Here is a 23,986-nt window from a genome sequence, read left to right as displayed (position 1 = left end):
ATTTTTGGGGTTTTCCGTTTTCTGGGGCACTACAGAGGATAGGATAAAAAGGTGAAGTTCTGTTGGATAAGAATAAATCCATTGTGCAGTTGGATGGGCACCTAGATGTCACCCACCGACTTTAGAAGAAATTGTATGTGGTTGTGGTTTTAATTCCCACAATAGAATTTGAGGTTTACTATGCCAGGATACGTTCTGAAATAGAAAGTAAGCTATATATGGTACAGTTTGAAACAGGGACACAATGGATGGAATCCTGACCCATTTTTAATAAAATGGGGCAAATATATAGAATGCTATAAAACTTTAACTACATGATGGTTAGTGTGGAGCAATCAAAGACTGTTAATCCACAGATATAACTTGTACATATGGTCCAGTGAATTTCCAAAATATGGAGACTGTTTCACAAGGAAATGTGACATTGACAAACGCTTACATATTTAGGGAATATTTTAAAATATAGAGATGGACCAGTGAACATCAACAGCCATGTTCACCCGACATGCTAAGATTCATTTTTGTAACTCCATAATTTTGGACAGTCACAAGATTATGTGACATGGATAGCATTCCCTTGTAGTTGTCTCGTTATTTTGCTGATGTGCATTCATGCCTGATGCACATGCAGACTTAACTGAACTTTGGGAATGCATCAAGCTGATGCAGTTAGGGATGCCTATTCTTGTCAGAGCCGCCATTACTTAACTGCAATGTGAACTAGAACTGCATTAGGCAGAACATCTGGCACCAGTGCTGTGCTGAAATACATATCTGTTTAAATCTTTTGTATAAACCATGAGTTCTAAGGAGCTTGATATTGTGAAAATATGGTTATGTAATAATATTGTTTTTGTAAATATAAGGGTAGGCAGCTTTAGTTATTTGGTATGAGCTTTTCTTAGGGGATGACTCACTGTTTAATTAAAACGATAGATTTCTTAGTAGTACAGTATAGCTCATTCTGGTGTAAATGAATTCTTGTGTGAAAAATGAGATACTGAGCCACTTTGTGGTAGCGGCTCTCAAAAATAACTTGATACAACCTGACACAGAATTTGCGACAAAATTATGTATTCCAAAAATATTTTCTCTCTCTAAAAACAGTTCAAAATCCAGACAATCTGCATTCACAGAACATAAACAAAGGACTCAGGAAAAATAAAATTTAAAAATAAAACACACAGTTCAGATTTTAAGAAATTTCAAAAGAAGATTTCTTATATGCAGAAGTCATGAAAAAGGTGCCATGTCTTATTTTTATTTTTCAAAGCTTTTTATCTGAACTGTATCCTTGTTTCATTACATCATCGCATTACAAACAAACAAACAAAAAAAAGACAAACATGACTTCTCTCTGACTATATTGTTAGTTACACATTAACAAAAAACCATTCTACCCAAATAGGGTATAAAACAAAAGATATGAAGAACAAAAAAGAGAATTAGTTTAGATATCAAACAGTGTTTTGAACAAAAAGCTAGATTTCTAATAGTATTGGGCACCAAAAGGTACCGTTAGGGTTGTTTTTGTAAACGTATGACTTTTACTTGATTAAACTGTGTCTCAACTCCTAGTAAGGTTGTACTGAATTTCTGTTCTGCTAGATCTACTAGGGGAGAAGGACACTGCTTTCTTTGAATTAAGACAGCACAAATTAACTCCTTAAGTATTACTGCAACTCCAACTTCTCTTTATACGGAGTACATATCTTAAGGAGCTATGAAAAGGAAAACAAAGATCAATAAAAACTCAACAATCCTAGCAATGTATAATATACAGTTGTTCACCTGCATCCTTTTGATTCTCTATATGAAAGAGAGAGAAAGCAACAAGGAGAAAAGAGAGAGAAACAAGAACAGATATGCAGGATTAATGAGCAAGTGGATCAAAATGCCCCCCAGTTATGTGTGATATATGACATTCAAAAAGAAAAAAAGTTGCCCAATCTCTCCCACCACCCAGAAGCATGGGGCATCATCAAAAACGACTTGTTTTGCCAAGATAAAAAGTTATGTCATACAAAGAAAATCTGGTGTTTAGGTGGTTTAAACTCTCAGCACACACACTCGCTATTAAACTGGTAAAACGAAGATACATAATTTGTCCTATTCAGAACTCACTATTAAGGAATAATAAGAAAAAAAACAGAATCTAGGGTTTGAAATCTCTGTTTGAAAGACAACAGACAAGAGACATGGAAGACCTAATGTACAGGCAGGACATTTTTCTGTGGTCTTATGCACAGATTGTAAAGAACTTTAGAAACATATACACATCAGGGAAAGATAAGGACAACTCTTTCCCTTGTCTTTTTTCTGACCTCTAGCTCATTGCTCCCCCATGTAGTTGCTATCTTTTGATTGTGTACCAGTGACAAGTGTTTACAAATTGGGGTTACACAGAAGCAAAGTAAAAATGCATTCAGGTCACAGACAGAAAGAACTGAAAAAACTTACAGACAAATTGGAGTTCGTCACAAACAAAAACAGCTTAATTTTTCTAACCTGTTTTTTAGGCTGATAAAAAGTGACTGGACTTCTCACACTGGGACTTTCACAGACAGAAGCAACAGACAAGCCAATGCTAAAAGACTTGAAGCAAGGAAAGTGAGTTGGTTTGGCTCTGGATTGTACTGGAGTAATGAAAACAGAAAAGAGTGAAGACAGCATGGAGAGGAGGGTGGAAGGTACTCACGAATGGTTAAATCCATCACTTGAGAGGCCAAGCAGAAGACAGGATGCTCATACATTTCTCTCTTTTTCCCTATAAAAGAGGATTTGGGCATGCAAGAGGCTTAGGTCAGAGGTAAAGAGGTTATAGGTCATAGGTCAGAGGAAAACTTTACATTAGCTTAAAAGGAAAGTAGCCATAGAGTATTTTGGGATACAAACAGAAAAAATAATAAAAAAGATTTAAAATTGGAGGTTTACTGGATTAACCATTCAGCATGCTCATGAGTCACAAAAGAGATTGTGACCATGATTCTAAAAGTTTGTTCTGAATTGTTTGCAGGAATATAATGGTCAGAACATCATGAACAGGAGGAAATAGAATTCTATTGATTTAAGGCTCCAAGATACTAAGGAGTTTAGCCTTCAGTATCTAAGGCTTTCACAGGTATTTCTTCATAAACATAGCCTCAAGCAGCATTGCTGCTAAATCATTTCTAAACTTAGTTTTAATGCACCTAGGCTGTTTAGACTGAATGAGACATTTTGTTTCCAAATTGTAGACTCCTCTGAAGAAATGGTAACACAATGATTTTTTTTAAAGTAAAAAGAAAAAAGAAAAGAAAAGAGGAACTCGTAGTGAGCGGACTATGCTCATGAGAGAAAACCTGAGGCATGCAGTTTGCGGATGTTGGGTTGTTTGAATTAACAATCCCAGCATGCTTTGCAACTGATGCAACCACTTTTTATAGAGGCAGCATAGAAAAGTGGCTGAACCAACCACGAACAAGGAAGGAGAGAAGCAGAAGAGAGCAGGTAGTGTGGGATGAAGTACTTCTCTGAAAACAATAGCTGGAATTTAAAAAAAAGAAATAGAAAAGAAAAAAATAAAGGTTTGTTGCTTCAAAGTTTCCCAGACCTAAAAGTCACAGTGCCAAAAAAGAGGGCAGGTAATTAACACAACCAAGAAGAATTGAGGCACAAAAGGAAAGTACACACTAGCTGTTCTACATTTTGGGAAATGAATGCATTTTTACTTACAGATCATAAAGTTTGTTTTTGCATAGATACATCTGAAAGAAGAGAGCAAAGCTTACCGACAGAGTTAGTGAGCGTTTACAGAGACCTAGGGAGCCCAGTGTCCATTCAAAAGGAAAAAGTAATAACAACAACCCCAAAGCTGCCTTTGAACTGGAGTTCTCCCAAGTCCTCATGAAGCATATTTAAACATTGAATTTTTTAACAGAGTTCACCAATTAAAACCATTCCGTGAAGTTGAGTGCTTTGATAAATGGCTTGATAGCACAGCGCTCAAGAGACCTGCGTTCTTTCTCTATTTTCATCACTCATTACCAAGTCAAGAGTTGATAAACATCCTTTTAGTGCCCAATTCTTAAGCGTTTCTCACTGGATGCATAACAATGAATTCATTACCACTGGTACACAATTTGCATTGTCAACGGGGGGGGGGAGGGACATTGAAAAAGAGAGATGTGTAATCTACAGACCCTGGAAATATAGGACATATCACAATAATCCTTTTGACAAGCAAGGACTAAGGAGAGAAAAAAAATGAAAGGTGATATTGTTTCCCCTAGTATTATTATACTAAGCGAATGAGAACATTGCTTCATTGAGCAAAGCTTCATGGCTCACACATGACAAGAAACCAAAATCTACAACACATGATTCAATTTTTGCATCTACAGCAACACATTTGTCACGTTGTGTAGGACTTTCAAATTACTGTACAGCAGCCAACAAGGTAACAATGAAAACTGATTAATGTGTAAGGATCTATCTGCATGTACAGAACTCCTGCCAAATGCATATCTTCAAGCAAGTTTTAAAATGTCTTTTTGATGGCTACATGTATCTCTGGTCACTAGTTGTTCCTTCATAATGTAAAAGGTCAATAATATCAGCTGTGGCAAATTTAGTGTGACAAGAATGAAATCTGATGCAAGCACAGGGCCAACTGATTTGACAAGATCTGCTATGCATAAAGGGAAGGGGGCAAACATTTCCAGGAAAAAATAAATAAACAGACATTTTAAGTTGGCTTACAAATGAATGAGCACAGTTAAAATATCCAATTTCTGATATTTCAGTTGTTCCATCAATTCCACTCTCACAGGCAATTAGCTGCATTTCCCATTCCAGTTACAATAAATGACATACAATGTTGAACTCAATGTTTTGTTTTCTAGGAAAAACAACCCAACATATATGAATGTTGTATAATTGGCAAACACACCTACTCTCCTCTGAAGTAATTATTCTGAGTATCATCTCACCTTCTTAAAAAAAGAGGAATGTTTACCTAGCCTGTCTTATTCTTTCACATTTATCCTGTACTAAAATAATAACTACGGTATATATGGATTTTCTTTTCTTTTCAAGCAGTTGTCTTAGTCATCTCATTGAAAGAGGGTACCAGTGTTAATTTTAGTAATAAAATCACCTTACCTTCAATTTTGGCATACTCTGATAGCCGAGTATAGTTAGTCAATGCAGCTTGTTCTAAGCATTTACGGATGACGGCTTTTACCTCCTCTTGAGGGACTGGAGTAACTATGTCTTTCATCAGAACCTTGATACAAGAAACACTGATTTGTTGTGTCATTTTGATTAACTGTTTTTGTTTTTAATTTCACCTACGCAAAATTTCAAAGGGCTCACAATGCCCTTTGTCTCTCTCTACTGTTCAAAACATAGACATCAATAGTCTCCTGGAAAATATTGGACCTGATCACCAAGGCCCGTTGTTCTTGGTGTTTTGTGTTTTGAAACTGAGTATGAGGAAGTTGCCAGAAAGTGGCTAAATATGTGCATATAGCAACAATATTAGAATGGTCAGAAAGATGTTTGAGACATATTTCAGAGTTCAGCTATGATCTACTATTTACAATTCTCATTATCATGCTTAATTATATTACCTTTACTAAGATCTTTATTAAGATTTTACCATTTTTGGAATTAATTTCAGAAGAATACATGTGTTAGTCTATGGTAGCATAATTCAGTGTTGTTATCTGCTGAAGCCTATTAAAATTTATGCCACAATAAATGTTATAGTCTTTAAGGACTCTGATGTTTTTAGGCCATGTGTGATTGGTTCTCACATTTTAAAAATATGAATAAAATTATGTAACAATGGAATCAGCACTCTATTATGTATCAGCATATGTGGCCCTAAAGAACTTGCCATTCCATTAGAGCAGGGTAGCCAATGTGGTGCCCTCCAGATGTTGTTGGACTATATCTCCCATCATTCTGGACCACTGGCCATGTTGGGGCTGATGGGAGTCCAACAACATCTGGAGGACACTGAATTGGCTATCTGTGCATTAGAGGTTAAGATAAAGTTATTTGTTCTTGAAGTTCATATGATTACAGGCATGGATTAATACAGTATGGCTCATGTAAAGTTTAATCTCACTAGCCCTAAGGAGCTCAGCCTCGGCATTCAGTTTTTCTGTTAGTAGGATAAAATATGGCTTTATGGCACAGACAACTATAATTAGAATTCCAAGTCTCCTATGCTGTTAGTATAATAAAATATAGTTTCATTTGTATACATGAAGCTCAAGCTATTGAATATATTGTTCAGGTCAGACTGTAGAACCAGAGATCAGAGTAGCCAAAAGGTAATTCAGCCCAACCAGACCCACCCATGAAATCTAGATCACAGTGTGTCCCAAGAAGAGAACAGGTACACTGAAGAATGCCACTCAGATGACACAAACAAATGTGCCAAACCAACCACATCAGAAGATGACATGTCTCTTCGCCCACTCAGGTCACTTATTGCCAATGTGATCAGAAGGAAAATGGCTTCCTGACTCTAAATATATCATCAAAGCCAATATAAATTCTACTAAATGAAAAGAGCCAAATATGGTAATTGGATTTCTTCACCAACCTTTCAGCACCCTTATGCTTACCCTTTCCAGGAGCGAAAGTGTGGCTTTTAAAGCACCTTCTGGTCGGCCAAATGGGAAGCAATACCTAGGGTAAATGCATAGCTTTTAAAACATTTTCCACATATGCAAATAAACTAACATTGATTTACACTGATTTTAAAAATAGGATATTTTCCTAGCTACTTTGAGTAATGGGCCCCTTTCTTCTTTCATTTAAATTCCAATCCTGGATAGTAGCAATCAGCTTAGGTGGAACCATTGTATGTGTACTGCCTTCAAGTCAATTCTGACTTATGGCAACCCTATGAATAGGGTTTTCATGAGGCTGAGAGGCAGTGACTGGCCCAAAGTCACCCAGTGAGCTTCATGGCTGTGTGTGGATTCGAACCCTGGTCTCCCAGGTTGTAGTCTAACACCTAAACCACTACACCACATTGGCTCTCAGGTGGAACCATTAGTAGGCTGTGAGCCTTTAAGTTAGCACCTTTTACATCATTGGGAATTTCCATAATAAGCTATTAAACTTGAAGATGTGTAATTGAAATAGCGCAATTGAAATCTTGCTTGAGTGAAAGAGGGTTTTAGAGCCAGAACCAGGATCACATCACATCATCACACCACATATTTGATGTTCTTCTTTATTACATTACAATTTACTTTTACTTCATGGGATTGTATGCAATAGATTTGTATATCACAATTAATAACATGGGTGGAATTAATTTCAGAATAATCTGGAGATGGGAATGTGCAATTTCATTTTCATAGTTATAATAATTTCCATGATGTTACACACGATGTTAGACAACAAGGCAATGGAGACACTGAGTTCCTGCGTTGAGCAGGCATTTAGATTCAATGGTCTTATAGGTCCCTTCTAACTCTATGATTCTATCACATCGGGGGATTCCAAAGTGGAGATGAAGATTGCTGGTAGAACTCAAAAGGGTACTAATGTAGACAGAGGTATCATGAATGAAATTAGTATCATCTTTTCTATTGAGCGTCTTTTCCCCGCTTTTTCAGTTGGTTGGAGACTAGCATTTGCATCACTGTTTGTGTGTTAAATCAACGGGTGACTGGTGTTCTGGTAAAAGTGGGGCCAACTCCACACTAGTTTGGAGTGGGTGGTACTTATAATTCCTATAAGTGCACAACAGTATAAAACGATTGCTTTTTCCTATACTAGAAAGAGGAAGAGGCAGAAAAAGGGGGGAGGAGCAGCAGCCCACTACTAACAATTAGGAGATAGGCAGAGAAGCAAAAAAAAGGTCAGAGAAGAGACCATTATTTGAGGCATTTAGCTTTACTGAATTTATACTGTTCTGTTGTGAGTGGAATGGTTTTGGCTTTATAATTTTAACTGTTTTACCTGTTTTTATAATTGCATATATATTGTAATTGGCGGGACCTTATGGTGAAGGGCAGGTAATAAATCTTAAAAATAAATAAATAAATAAATGTATATATGCACACATAAATACATTGCCAACAGGCCATACTGCAAGTCCTAATCATTGCCACCTGTGTGTTTCAAAGTGAATAGACCTAAATGGCGGGGGGGGGGAGGATAAATTGCTATTTTGCTTTTGAAACAGAAAGCATATTACTTTATAAAAATCAAAATTGGATCCTCATTTGCCTCATCTTCTGACTATTTTTAGTTAATAAGTACTCATGAGGCAGGAACAGAAAAAAGGCTTTTTTTTAACGTTGAGAATTTTCACTGTGGCTTGCTTATTCTGAAGCTATGGCAATGCAACCCTTAATGGCAAAAAATGCAGCTGTAACTGTTTAAGCTTTCTGTGATTGCCACTGTCATCTATATGGTAACATAGTATACTAAAATCACTTTAAAAGTCCCTATTGTTTATGCAAGTAATCATCATTTTAACATCTGAAACACAGCAAGTTGGCTCTGTGTTTGGAAGGTGAAACATCAGTTATTACCTAAAATGTGTGATTTGATTTTCCAATAACAACCGCAGCCTCTCTTTGATTTCTTCGAACCGTTCTTTCTCTTCCACTGTAACAGTTCCTATTCCGTCAGGCCTGGAGGAGAAATGCTATGAATAACTTGTATTTTACCTCATGACTCTTATGAATCATCTGCACTGTTAACCATAACACTTATAGTTAAAACAATTATACAAATAAATAATAGTATTTGAATCCTGGGTATCCAAAACTCCGATTACCTGGCATCAGTGGCTTCAGACCAAAGTTCTCGAAGGCTCTAAAGTTCTCTGTGAGCAGAGGCTCCTCCAGGGATGTATCCACAGGATCTGCACTTTGCTTAAGTACAAGCCTGCATCTGTGTCAGGGAAGGGGAACTTTTGGTCCTCCAGATATAGTTGGACTCCAGCTTCCACCAGCCCTAGCCAGCACGGCTAGTGGTTAAGGATGACAGGGGTTATAGTCAAACCATATCTGGAGGACCACAAGTTCCCCATTCTTAGACTACCCCATTCACTTCAAGGTCACTGCTAGTTCCCTGTACACATCCCCTTTGTGAGTGTGGCACTCTTCCACACTTACCTGCTGGATTGAAATTCTTGGATGATATTCATTGCAGCTTCAAAATGAACAATAAAGCCGGACCAAGGCAGGCAACCGTGTTACCACTGTGTAACTCAGCATTACCCAACCTTTTTCAACCCAATGCCCCTTTGCAAAATCTTTATGTGCCCAATGCCCCCCTCAGATTAAGTATATGCCAATGTTTCCTATTCTTCCCTTAAAATATGAGTAATACATAAAAGGTATTTTCAATTATTATTACTGATCGTTTTTATCATGCCTTTTTATTGCACTTAAATTACACATTGAATTCTTAGTATGATTTATTAATATACATACATAGTTATAGAAAAGTAAATAAAATGAGATTTATTATAAAATACTACTGTGATCCTTGAGCTTGATGAGTTTTGGATGACTTCACAATATCTGGAGTATACTTGGATAGTAATAGTCTTAAGTCACCACGACTAACAATATCCAAACGGTTTCGATTCTTCACTAGTATGCAATTCACTGCACTAAATCCTAACTAATTAAGTCCACACGGTATGAACCAATAGAATACACTGTGTTACTTAACAACAAACTCATTCAGTTTACCGGCATTGTTTCATTAAACAAGTTCATTTAAACATCACAGAAACAATGGGTAGCGAGTGTGTCCCATTCCTGAAGAAAACCAGCGAATAACTGACTATCTGCGTCACCCATTTGCACACGGCACTCATCTGTTGGAAGAATGCACCCTCCACCAATACAGCCAGCTTATCAAACACTCTCTTGTGATTGGTTCCAACTTCCCTTAAGACAGCATCAGAACATTACCTAGTGCCGGGGCGTGGCTAATATCCCCATTCCTTGATATGACACTGGCCGCTATTCAGAATTTCTTTACTAAAGAGCACACACTATTTATAGTGTTATTTCCATGAATTGAGACTATTAAATACATTCTAACTGGGGACAAAACAGTTTAACAATTAATGATTTGTGTATTAAATAAAATTAAACTTAAATGCTTCAACTGTTGCATCAGACCGCCAAATGTCAACGCCCCGCTAATGAACCCAAACGCCCCCCTAAAGTTTGTAGTCACGCCAACGCCACCCTGAAAGGCTGTAATGCCCCCCAGGGGGGTGTTAGCGCCCACATTGGGAATAGCTGGTGTAACTCAAGTGTTAAAGCAAATCAAATTATTATCTGAAAATCATATCTATATCTACAGGGCCGCCTTTCTCCACATGAACCTGAGATCATCTTCTGAGGTTCTTCTCTGCAAACCACCATCGGGGGAGGTCCAGAGGAGGTGAGTGCTCTCCCCAGGGAAACCTGCTTGGCGGCAACCTTGTCATCATGTTTTTGTATTCTTGGGCATTTGGGCAGCACCAATAATATTAAGTTATAGTGTATTGTTAATCGGTTTCCAAATTTTATTATTGTGTTTTTTACTTGCTTGTAAATTGCTTCAGGACTTTTTAGTGGGAAGTGATATACAAATTTAATAAACCTAAATATTTCAGATTTCCCAAATAATTTTGAATGTCCCTGTGGAAAAATGTTGTATATGTTTATGTTTGGAACAAAAAATATATATTCTGTGACCTCTGACTGTTATGAGGCCTTGTATTGTAAGAAGCCTGCTTCGCAGTGGTTCCTTGGTGACAGCTTCTGAGAGGAGACAGGATTGCTTTAAGATTTTATTAGATGGAGCCTTAATCAGGTAAATTCACTCTGAATGGTTTGGGTGATAGCAGACTCTGTTTGGCTGGAGGTTTCAATCAGTTGGGAGTTGGTTGGAGATAAGGGAGTTGGGTTCATGAGGGCAGTGTGAGGAATAAGACCAGAGAATAGCTGAGGAGAAAATTGAGGCCTGTCTATTAATACCCAGGATGTTGGTAATATTTGTCTGGGGAAGATCAGGATAAGAGAGCCAGTGACTGAGTTGATCTGAGAGGCTGCCCTGTGAAAAAGTCTTACCAGAGCAAAGTGACACATGTTGGTTTTTAAAGTTGGCTAAAGTGTCCAAACCGCTAGGAGGACAACCAGAGGAGCTTTGGGGTACAGAGGCAGATTGGACTGGGTTGTGGGAGTGTTTGGCTGGGTTTAGGGAAATTGGCCTGAGGTAAAGCCACTTGGAGGCTGGGGTCAGCTATGGTATCTCTTGAGTCTTCAGAAACTGTCAACAAGAATCTTAAAGATATAAGTATCAACATTATCTTATGTATACAGTATCCTTTTAATAAACCTACAGTCTTAGTAGAAGGTTTATCCTGGCTCTAGTGTTGGTCTCTATCTCACACCTAAAGCCTTCTATACACACTACTAGAAGGTTTTTAAAGAATTCTAGGTGAACTGGTGGCAGTTGAAAATTTAAGAAAGCCTGTGTTTACACAAAGTGAGGCTGGGAGGGATCTGGGGATCCCTGACAGTCTCTAAGGAGTGTTTTTTTTAATTACAAATATTATTCTGCATAAGTGAGTTTGAATCTTTTCCAAGGACAAACAAAAAGTGCTTCTGCTCACTCATGACAGGAGAGGCAAAAAACAGTTCACCATAGTTCAATATCATGTGCAGCTTGCGAGGGCCATGGTGGATGGGTGGGATGGAAGGGTGCTGCCTGAAAGGGGGAGCTTGTGTGGGAGTGGAGCTCGCACCAAATTAGATCCCAGCCTACTTGTTTTCAGTTATTAGGCTCAAAGATATGAGATGATGCAGTGTGAGAAAGTACATTCATGAGGAACAGTGAGGTTTTTTTTCCTGTGGAAGTATGTGTTACTTTTTACAGTAGCAAAGTAATCATGGTTCTTGATTCCAACATGCAGAAGGTAGTTCTTTTGACAATGTCTAGCAACACTAAACTTATTAAGCATTTTATCTGAATGAGTAATGCATTACTGTGAAATTTCCACCCATCTGCAAACAATTTAAGCATAAATTGGCCTAAATCAAAGTACATTGACTTTAGATATTACATCAGCATTGGGGAACCTCAGGTCACGGGGCCAAAGGTTGCCCACCAGGTTTCTCTGTTTGTCTTCTCCCCAGGCCACATCCCCAGCCCACTGGTTCTGCTTTGTACTGTCATGAACTGTTTTTACCGAACTGGTGTGTCCTTGAACTCTCATAATGACTCTTGTTTGCCTGGATGCAGGATAGAGAGGGACGTGTGAGTGTGTAGACTCTAGCCTACATTACAAAATGTAAAATTTACATTCATTACGCCATCCATGCAGCTTTGCCCCTGGTCCCACCCATGTGGACCCGGAATGTTGCCCACAAGAAATGTGGCCCTCAGGCCAAAAAAGGTTCCCCATGCCTATATTATATGGATGAAGTTGACAAGACAAAAGGGAAATGCTAAGGCATCTGAGGGATGGACAAATAATTTTTAAAAAGATAATTCCCTGAATTAAAATTAATGGGGCAAGTATTAAAAGGAATGTGGTGCTTGGAGTCTACTACCGACCACCCAATCAAGGAGAAGACGAGAATGTAACTTTTGAAAAGCAAATTGCCAATGTTTCAAGGAGGCATGATGTAGTAGTAATGGGGGACTTCAATTATCCCAATATCTGTTGGGAGACAAATTCTGCCAAACACGGCCCCTGCAATAAATTTCTGACTTGTGTTGGAAATAACTTTCTCCTACAGAAAGTGGAAGAAGCAACCAGAGGATCAGCTATCTTGGTCTTGATTCTAACCAATAGAGATGATTTGGTGGATGAAGTGGCAGTTACGGGAACTCTGGGGGAAAGTGACCACACCATACTTGAATTCTTGCTTTTAACAGAAGCAAAAGCTGAGAGTAGCCATACTTGCACCCTGGACTTTAGGAAAGCCAATCTTAATAAACCCAGAACAATTGTAAGTACAGTCCCATGGCAAGCGACCCTAGTGAGAAAAGGAGTCCAAGATGGGTGGGAGTTTCTAAAAAAGGAAATTCTAAAAGTGCAATGGCAAGCAATTCCAACAAGGAAAAAAGGGGGAAAAGAGCAGAAGCAGCCAATGTGGCTTCATAAAAAGCTTAGAGATGACCTGAAAACAAAAAAGGACACATACAGGAAGTGGCAAGAAGGCCAGACCACAAAGAGTACAGGCAGGTATCACAGAATCGAAGGGATAGCGTCAGGAAGGCTAAAGCTGAGAATGTGCTGAGGTTAGCGAGAGATACTAAAAGCAACAAAAAAGATTTCTTCAGGTACATCCATAGTAAAAGACAGAGAAAAGAAATGGTGGCACAGCTATTCAATGAAGATGGCAAAATGATAACAGATGACAAAGAAAAGGCAGAAGTGCTCAATTTCTACTTTGGCTGAGTCTTCTCTCAAAAAAGGGTCTATGACCCTCCTGGGAAACATGAAGTAGAAGGGGCAGGATTAGAGTTTGAGATTGATAGACAAACGGTCAAGGAATACCTAATCACTTTGAATGAGTTCAAATCGGCAGGGCCCGATAAACTGCATCCTAGAATATTGAAGGAACTGGCTGAAAAACTCTCAGAACCGCTGTCTATTATCTTTGCGAAATCATGGAGGACTGGTGAAGTGCTGGATGACTGGAGGAGAGCTAATGTTGTCCCTATCTTCAAAAAGGGCAAAAAGGAGGAACCAGGGAATTACAGACCAGTCAGCCTAACATCAATCCCTGGAAAAACTTTGGAGCAGATTATAAAACAGTCAATCTGTAAGCACCTTGAAAGCAATGCAGTGATTACCAGGAGCCAACATGGATTTATGAACAACAAATCGTGCCAAACTAACCTTATCTCGTTTTTTAACCAGGTAACCATTCCCTGTAGACTGTGGGAATGCTGTGGACATAATACATCTCGACTTCAGCAAAGCTTTTGACAAAGTGGCACATGATATTCTGATTAGCAAGCTAGCTAAATGTGGGCTGAGTGGAACAACTATCAGGTGGATCCACAGTTGGCTCCAGAATCGTACTCAAAAGGTGCTTATCAATGGTTCCTTCTCAAACTGGGCGGAAGTAACGAGTGGGGTACTACAGGGCTTGGTCCTGGGCCCAGTACTCTTCAACATTTTTATTAACGACTTGGATGAGGAGGTACAGAGCATGCTTATCAAATTTGCAGATGATACAAAATTGGGGGGCATAGCTAATACCGTGGAAGACAGAAACAAAATTCAGAGGGACCTTGATAGGCTGGAACATTGGGCTGAAAACAACAGAATGAAATTCAACAGGGATAAATGAAAAGTTCTACACTTAGGAAAAAGAAACCAATGCACAGTTATAAGATGGGAGATATTTGGCTCAGCAATACAACATGTGAGAAGGATCTTGGAATTGTCGTTGATCACAAACTATATGAGCTAACAGTGTGATGTGGCTGCAAAAAAGGCAAACACTATATTAGGCTGCATTAACAGAAGTATAGTTTCCAAATCATGTGAAGTATTAGTTCCCTTTATTCAGCACTGGTTAGGCCTCATCTTGAGTACTGCATCCAGTTCCAGTCTCTGCACTTCAAGAAGGATGCAGACAAACTGGAACAGGTTCAGAAGAGGGCAACAAGGATGATCAGGGGACTTGAAACAAAGCCCTATGTGGAGAGATTGAAAGAACTAGGCATGTTTAGCCTGGAGAAGAGAAGACTGAGGGGAGATATGATAGCACTCTTCAAGTACATGAAAGGTCTGGGATCTCTTCTCGATTGGCCCAGAGTGTAGGACACGGAATAATGGGCTCAAGTTGCAGGAAGCCAGATTTCGACTGGACATCAGGAAAAACTTCCTAACTGTTAAAGCCATACGACAATGGAACCCATTACCTAGAGAGGTAGTGGAGGCACTGGAGGCATTCAAGAGGCAGCTGGACAGCCATCTGTTGGGAATGCTTTGATTTGAATTCCTGCATTGAGCAGGGAGTTGGACTTGATGGCCTTATAGGCCCCTTTCAACTCTACTATTCTATGATTCTATGATGCCATTTAATGAATGAATGGTATGCAGGATTGAAAAAGATCAGCTGGATTTTTCAGCTTTCCTAAAAACTTTTTTCAGCAATGCTTTAGTGTACAGAAGTGTATTCTATATCGTAACAAAGCTCTTTTTCACTGGAATAGACCAGAACAGGTAAGCTTTGTTTTTCTATTCTTTTCCTGTGATGTAGTCTATGAGGAAGCCCCATTGATCAACCTATATGTTACTTTAATTGCATGGCTGGCAGCCACTTCTGTTTTTTTTTAAAAAAAAATCCTAGGTGTGGGTGGGGGGAGGTGGGGTGATTTTTTCATTGAGACCACAGTGCATTAAGAAGGAAGATTTAACTACTCCCGTCCTAGCTCAATCCCAGGACTGCAGTTAGCCATAGGGAAAAACTCCCATTGGCACCTGCATTGTAGGGGGCAATTTTGTTTGGATCCTGGTTGAGAAGGAAAGGATTAATGCTCTCCTCCATCAGTACTGATGTCCTCCCTTCCCACCAGGACATTGTTTTTTTAAAAATACAGCTATGCAATTAAAGTCACATTTACTTTGGCCCTAACTGTGTCAAAAAGTGTGCTTGTACATCACAGCGTTCATGTATTGATTTTTATACTAACTACTGATTTACGCTGCCATGATGGTGATGACAAAGAGAGAGACCATTTCCTGATTCCTCCAGTTTCCCTCTCATAAATTTTGTTCCATTGAAAAATCCATGAAAAAGGTAATGAACTACTCTAATCCATTCCACAAAATGAATCAACTAGCCGAACAATTAGCAGCACTTTTCCCTACTATTGGCAACCAGTAAATATATGGATTTGTGTAATAATATTCAGTTCATACCTGAAAGTCTCTCTCTGTTTGTAAGAGCAGTTAAAATTGAACAAATGTTCTTACTTAAAGGCCTCCTCCAGCGTTTGGATTAAGCTTTGTAAGCCCTTAGTATTAGACTAGTTTGGCTATACAAAAGACTTGGCAAGGGATTACAAAGCTTGTAATGAACCTCCTGTCAGGGGTTAATTGGTAAGCTTTATTTTTCCTTTTAATGAATCAAAACGCCCCTAAGTTTTTTTTAAAAAAAATTACAATCTGTACAGTCAATATTTCATTGACCTAAAGATGCAGAAACCTCAAAATATAATCAACATTAGCACTTGATGTTAAATACGCTTAAAACTCACCAATTTTAAACAAAGACATTATACTCTTTGTATACTTATGTCTTTTTTATTTAAAGTGATAAAGTGAATTTATAAGCATTCACAAAGCAAATGGCTAAGATTATAATACCTGTCAGTAATCCTATACATATATGTCCCATTGGAAAAGAGAGAGTAACATGTTGCATACGGTCCTTGCCCACGTATTTTGATATTCTATAGGATTACTGTTTAAATTCAATATGTATTTTATATACCAAGCTTGGGTGTATAAAAATATTGATTTAGGTCCTCAAATGGGACACATCACTAGGAGAATGCATGAAGGAATCCCAAAGGTATTATTTTAGCCTCTTTTTTAATTAAATAGATAGTTCTATGAAAAATGAGCAGGCTGTTAATTTGAAACCTTTACCTACTGAAGCAATTTCAAATGTCGTATTCCAGAAACTATTACCACTAGGGTTGCCAGGCTTAGGGCCTGATCCTGATCCTGTATCTTTAGGAGAAGAGAAAGTCAGCCAAGTGCAGGTGTTCTTGCAACACTGTAATGGGAAAAACCACAAGGTGGAATTCTCCCTTCCCCCTGCACAACCTTTAAAGATACAGAAGACCTCTTGGTTGCCAGGCCCAGCCTCCAAGAGGTCTTCTGTATCTTTAAAAGTTGTGCAGGCGGAAGGGAGAATTCCACCTTGTGGTTTTCCCCATTACAGTGTTGCAAGAACACCTGCACTTGGCTGACTATCTCTTCTCCTAAAGATACAGGATCAGCCTCAGGCTAGGAACCTGGCAACCCTAATTACCACTGAAGATGAAATCCTATACTCACTTACCTTAATGGGACTTACTTCTGAGTAGGCATGTTTAGGATTGCACTGCATGTGTCTTTATTGTTAAATAAATGAGCGTTCCTACAATAAGAACCAGGATACAGTTTCAGCTCACACAATACTTAGAATTGCTCCTCCAAAGGCTAAATAGAAGGGCCTCACTGTAATTTCAAAGAGATACAGAAACACAGAGCCTTAACTGATCAAAATGAAGGAAACTGCTAGTTTTCAAACACACCACTTATTTTAGAGAAGGCCTATTTAACTAAAAGTAATTCTCAAGATGAATTAAGGGCAGCAGGGCCCATCCATATTTAACTGCATAATCTACGTTTTCCGTATTTGGTTGATGGCCTCGAGATCCATACATGTCCTGTTTGTGCTCTGATTATTGTGAAAAACTGATTATCAAGCATCCATACGTATGGGCTTTTTATTATTATTTTTGTCTAAATCACTTTAGCACTGGCCATTCCCCTAAGTCCACCCCTTTTCAGTGATTGGTCCATAATGGTTGTTTGCTTTTCATACACTTTTTCGGAAGAGCGCAGAAATGTATATCTTTTAAAAAATTCCTGTGCATGAGCAGGTTTGTGGATGTGCAAAAGGGCAAAGTTAATGGACCCCCTCCCCCAAGTGCAAGCAAAATAAACATCTGGGCTATTACATATAACATGCTGCATACTAAGGATAGGAGCCGCTGGTTACTCCCGATTCCATTGAATTTGTGGAACTGGGAGGGAAATCCCTTTATGTGTTCCATTGTTTCCCACTATCTCCTGCTGTTACCATTTTGAAAGGGCTTTCCTTCTGCCCAGTGTACCCACCAAATCTCCTCTTCATGCCTCCTGCTACCAAATTGTATTAGATCCTCCACCACCCGCCATGGGAGATAGCAAGAGGTTTACTGTCATTCAGTGTCAAGTTAGCAAAGGGAGGTCCCAGATTAGTCAATTTCAGGCTCGGAGGAAAAGAACACAATTTACAGTGCGTATGCGCACACACACACACACACAACACAGAGAGAGAGGGGGGGAGAGGGAGGGAGGGGGAGAGAGAGGGGGGGAGAAGGAGGGAGGGGGAGAGAGGGAGGGAGGGAGGGAGAGAGAGATGGCTGCTTGGCTTTTTGGTCTGTTTGGCTCCCCCTCCCATCCCTTGGGCAGGAAAAGAGAGGCTTTGCTTGCTGTTGGACCGGCTGCAAGATCAATGCCACTTTAAATTACTAGAGCTTGCTCCTCTCCCCCTATCAGCCCAAGGAAGCTCAGTTAAAGACCTCCTCCTTTAAACTCCATGTTTGCAATGAATTTTTTGGTGTAATATCGCAAAATAGCTTGTAAGTGGAAATATTATTCATTAAACATTTGATTTTACGTTTGATCACAAAATAGTAGTTTTTTTAAAAAAAAAAACACCCAATGCGATACAGTTACAGAAGCCAGAAGCAGAAATGAACTGTAAGGAGGCGCGGACAGAAGGTAGATCTAACTTCAGTGCTGGAAATTCAACTGGCTATTGGGGGGAAGGAGACAGAGGACTTGGCATATAATGGAGGAATGCCTATGAACCGCCTAATGCAGAAACGCCTTGCATTCAAGTGCATGGATCTTAATGTAATTGATTATTGATACAGGAAAGCACATTGGTTTTTTAGTAGCATTGCTAATGTGGATTTGTGAACGAGAAAATCCATACTACTTTGCAACGTCATGTGGATGATGGTGAATTAATGAGGACACAAAGCAATAACATTGCAGGTTATACAGTCGTATGAACGGGCCCATAGGAAATATTTGTTTACTGAAACAAAAGGTTTGGAAGACAAATGCCGGCAAGTACACAAGTTATGTTGTTGATGTGATAATTGCAGCTATCACTTGATAACCTGAATGTGTGAAACTGTTATCACTAGTTATTGCATGATCAAGTTATTACAGATCATTGCCTCTTGTCAGGCAATTGCCCAATAAAAGAAAAATCCAAGATAGGAGGTGATAAGCCTATCATGTGTAGTTGCCCATCTCATGTTGTCAAACTATTATTAAACGAAATGTGTGATTTTTCCCTGATTGCAGCAATGACCTATGAAGTGTGTTACTGAAAATGTCTTGACATGAGTTTAAATGCAGAAGAAAACAAAATGTGGCTCAGAAACTTGTTCTTTTACTCTACTCCTTTCTTATTTAAAGACATAAATTTAATACTTATGGTGAACTCTACATGCTTACTATAGTGAGAGATGTCTATTCCAAAGAAGACAAAATGGTAACCACAGACTACAGATGGCCATGGCTGACACTCTGATTTTGAACACATTGCAGGAGAATGTACTTCCAATTGTGTTTGGGGTCAGAGCACCAGACTGATGCTTATTTTGCTGCACTCCACAAAACACTCCTGAACCACTTCTTTTGTAGACTAAAAGAAGTTTGCAAGTGCAATAAAACTAGGGCTGTTCTGAAACCTGTGCTCCAATTTCTTTAACGTTTTCTTCCCACATGAAAGAGGCCTCCATTTTTCTGCCTCATTTGCAGGGTATTTCATCATTTCAGTGGATGCAGAGCTAAGCTTACTTTATTGATAACTGAGAGTGGTGTATATGTTTTCCTTTCCATTACACATTTCTCCAGTGCCCTGCAGACTCCTGGCTGCATGCCCTTCCTAATCTGAAAAAACCCCATGGTAGGAGTTCTCATAATGTCTTCCCATGGGCTTTAATTGAAGCAAGAAATCTAGGAGGCTGGCTACCAAGTGCTGAGATTGGTGTGCCAAATTTATTTTTAAGAAAAATTCTTTCCACACTGATTTCTTTAAAAGTAAATAGGCTTCTATTTTAAAAATAGGCTTTCTGCCCTTACAGACAAGGACATTATAGCATTTTCAAGAAGCACAAACACCTGGGGAGGCTACAGAATGCAGACCACCTGAGCAACTGGTTGCAGAATGAAAGAAAGTACACTCACAAAATTTCTCAGCAATCTTGATAGCAAACACAAGAACCCCGCACTCCATTCATGAGAATTTCACCAATACTTTCTCTCTCCATTGTTAATGTTCAAATGCAATTTCTTTTTCATTAATTGATAGAGAATGATTGAAAAAAAGAAATCACAGATAAATTTAGCCACAATACTAAATGAAAATAAAAATAGTGATAGACAGACTTCCTCCAGTTTGTTTTGTCATTAATTAGCTTGGGTTTTTTAAGCTGTCTGAGAGAACTCTCAGAAAAACTTTTTTTAAAACCAAACGTTCACTGAGAAAGAATATTGGAGCTCTCCATTGAGCACCCTTTCCCTTGAGAAGAAGGGAACTGGCAGTGGGGAGGGCTGAGGCCTTGCTGGCCTCATCTTTAGGTCTTAGATACTCCTGAACATTTCCAGGTGCCTCCATTGCAACTTGAATGCATGGGAATTGTTTCCTGTTACCTCCTATCCCAATTGTTTGAACTGGGAGGCACTGGATGGAAACAACAATTCCCATACATACGTGTAGGAACTTCTCAGAATATCTGAGCATGCTCAGGAGTGTTCAGACCTAAAGGATGAAGCCTACAAGGGCTTCACCATCTGTAGCCAGTCCTTTCCCCATGTGTCCCCTTCTTCTTAGTATGGGTAAGTTTGCTTGGGGAATGGGGACAGTAAGCAGGGTTGCCTGATAGAGACCATAATGAGCTGGGACTGAAGTTGGGTAGAATTGTGGGCTTGGGTCTCTGGGAGAAAAAACTCTCTGAGTTCATGATTATGAGCTCCCCCAATCTCAAAATTCACTGTTTTGCAGCCAGAAAATAAAACGAATAAAATAAAAGGACAACCTTCCATAATATCAGCTCCTGGAAAAAAAACCCCTCAGCCATAAACTGCAGATCAGAGGTTATATTATACAATTGACAAGGTTTGCATATGGGCACATACAACTCACCTATTCCCTTCTTAAATTCAGATTCTTACATCTCTGCTAATTTAAGGCTGCAATCCTAAACCCATTTACCATTAAATTCAATAGGGTTTACTTCTGAGTACACATGGTTAGGATTGTGCTGTTAATTCTAATGCACATAACACAGGCACAGGCTTACAGAACTGTCTTCTTAAATCAAATTCAATGATGGCAATTTTTGTGCATTGTAATATTTGAATAATAACAGCAACAATTTAGGCTGTAATCCCCAGGCTTTTTGAAGCAGGGGAATCACTTCTATATCTTCAGCATGACCATGGCTGCACTGGAAGGTGGGGGATGCGACAATCGCTGCAGGCTAGCACAGTGACTGGGTCTAGATTGTATCTGTTGCTGGTCAGAGATAGCTCAGGATCCAGTTTAGCTCAGCCCTGCCCACTCATCACTCTTGGGATACCCCATTTTGGGGCTTTCTAATGGGCTCCACTTGTGAGGATACCACCAGTGGGCCTCCTACCTGCCTGTGCATTTGGCTGGTGGAAGGGGGAGGTTGGCACCAACAAAGAGATGCTTGCATCTCTCTGACAGCGGCTGGTGGGAGGCCAGCTCAGCCAAGAAAGCTAACTGGAGGGACACCTGCACTCAGTTCCAACCCTCTGGAGCTTGGTCATCACTATAACCTTCTGTGAAAAGTATTTCTAAACCATTGTCTGTCTCCATAGCTGTCCTTAAAAAGTGTAATTTCTTCTGTGTATATTGCATTGTATATGTGACCAGGTAACTAAGAGAACTACAGGTCAACTGTAGCCATTTTTGGAGCAGCTTGGATGTCTGGAAGGGCCTGCCAACTAAGAGCCATCACAACTGCAAGGACTTCCTTTCTCAAACAGCTGTGGACTATATTACATCTGACGTTATGAGCATCTCTTGAATCTACCTTTCAAATATTTGGCAAACCACTTTCTCACTGTCCTTCACAAAGCTGACATTTTCAGCAGCATGATAGGAAAGATGTCATGTCAGCTGCTTTTCAAGTTCTTGTCACAGTGGTTAGCACCAGTTCTGTCATCTTTACTCTCCTCACAATCCTCCATCTTTAGCCATGTCACAAATAATAATACTTCTAATGTTTTTGTCAAATTACAAATATTATCACCCAGCTGCACATATTTGGAATTTACTGTATTATGTTAATTTTTTTTGCTCATATCCTCAGAAGCTGAAGCACAGTGATTTCATCAATTAAGAACAAATCTGTAGACGGCACTATGGTTATATAAATTAAAAGCCTTGCACTTATTTTTATATATCTGAAGGGAAATGGAACCATTCTAATTAAGGATCATGTTAACTAAATGCATATCTATGCATTTTTTCAAAGGAACATTTGGGATTTTCTTGCTCTTATGATTTCTTTGTTCTTGCATTTTGAACATTCTCTTGTTGCAAAGGAAACAAAAGCAATGGAAGATAACGAAGGCTTTCTAAAAAAAAGGAAAATTCACATTTCTGCTGTTGATGTTTTTTAGTTTTAATGCAACTTTCCAATAAATTTGATTTTTGTTTGCATGTGCAAAAAATATATATGCTGTTTTGCATTTTACCATTGTATACCCAGTAGTAACAATATACACACTATGTACGCACCTTTAATGTAGTTATGCTATATTTGGGTCTGGATTAGGAATGCAGAACATTAGGGAGGGCAGAAACGGTGAAAAAAATGTAAGACTTGTGATGTCTGTAAATCTCCATGCAGCCACACAAAGAATTGCAAGAATGCACAATGTATGCATCACTATATGAATTTAGGTCAACCTACAAAACTGGAAATATCTCAGACCTGAGCAATTGCAGATTTTTTCCCATTTTATAGTGTTTGGATCCTGCTAGAGAAATGAGTAGGGCATAGCACAGATTTGGGGTATGGACAGAGAGGAAATTGGAATAGTGCCAGGAAAAGGTACATTTATATGTATTACATTCTTAAGTTAGCCATTTATATTGTGGATTTTTCAATATTGTAAACATATTGTACATGGGAAGGTTAGATTTTCCTGCCTTTTCTTAATTTTCTGCATTAACTAATTTGAATCAGCCTAAAAAATATTTTTAAGTGAGTTGTCAAGCTTAAAAATAAATTATCTTGTGGCAAAGACAATATTTTCTTTAGACTGCTTCTTTGTGCAAATTGCAGGATTAATTATAAATTATAATTAGGAGCAGGGGTCCTAAGGCCATGATTTCTTTCTGGAAATCCCACCTCCCCCCACCATGCCCTTTTCTAATTGTACTCAGTGCCTTGGGGGCTAGTTATGCTGCTCAAGCAAATATATCAAAATCATTTCTTTTTAACCAGGCAATAGCATGCATTTGTGTGTAGTTTATAAATACACATTTATAGCTCTTTGGGGTTAATCCCTTTGACATTTTGCCTGTTCCAGCATGGCTTTGAAATGAGCACATAGTGCATTTTACACCTTTCATGTTAACTTCTCCCATTCTTGGAAAAATATCTGTTAGTAGGCATGTACATTCAACCTGCTAAATACCTGATCCGAACTGGTTAAATGTGAAAGATAAAAGCAGCCTTTTATTTCCTTTTTCTACACCACTGCCCCTTGAAAGTGTTTTGCGGCTCAGAGGATTTACAATACCTGTGACTATTATGATGCTAAGAGCATGTCCAGATGGCTGCCTGGCTGTAAGCCCAGCCATATTGTGGTATTACATAACCATGTCACATCACACATGCAGCTGTTACTAGCAAAGATGAATTGAGCTCTGCTCCCAACATGCATGACCACACCTGTTTCACCCACTAGTTCCTTGTCCATTCTGCTGCGATCATGCTATCATGTCATATGGGCAAACCTCGCTAGAGACTGTATAAAGGGCTACTATACATACCTGGCTGTCATGATATTTGTTGCTAATCTAGGCAAAGCTATAGATCAAAACATCCATTTTCTTTGCATTATTCAAGACTGATGCACACTACCTGGTGAGCAGCAAAGTCATTA

General features: G+C 38.9%; 1 protein-coding gene across 13 annotated transcripts in view; it reads right to left on the bottom strand.

The window, feature by feature from the left end:
- CADPS (calcium dependent secretion activator) overlaps positions 1-23,986 on the bottom strand; it is a 562,280-nt gene that overhangs the window by 156,000 nt on the left and 382,294 nt on the right. For 6 of the 13 annotated variants that reach the window (XM_061622068.1, XM_061622066.1, XM_061622061.1 and 3 more), the window contains exons 14-17: positions 8,550-8,651; positions 6,621-6,684; positions 5,138-5,266; positions 1,352-1,361 (exon numbers count right to left, since the gene is read on the bottom strand). In XM_061622068.1, coding sequence (XP_061478052.1) covers positions 1,352-1,361; positions 5,138-5,266; positions 6,621-6,684; positions 8,550-8,651 — 305 coding nt within the window. Of the gene's footprint in view, positions 1-1,351; positions 1,362-1,791; positions 1,810-2,698; positions 2,768-5,137; positions 5,267-6,620; positions 6,685-8,549; positions 8,652-23,986 lie in introns of all 13 variants that reach the window. The other 7 variants (XM_061622067.1, XM_061622060.1, XM_061622072.1 and 4 more) reach the window with 3 other exon arrangements.

The sequence above is a fragment of the Rhineura floridana genome, chromosome 3, assembly GCF_030035675.1.
Source record: "Rhineura floridana isolate rRhiFlo1 chromosome 3, rRhiFlo1.hap2, whole genome shotgun sequence".
Lineage (NCBI taxonomy): Eukaryota > Metazoa > Chordata > Lepidosauria > Squamata > Rhineuridae > Rhineura > Rhineura floridana.
This window is presented reverse-complemented; position numbering and strand designations above follow the sequence as displayed.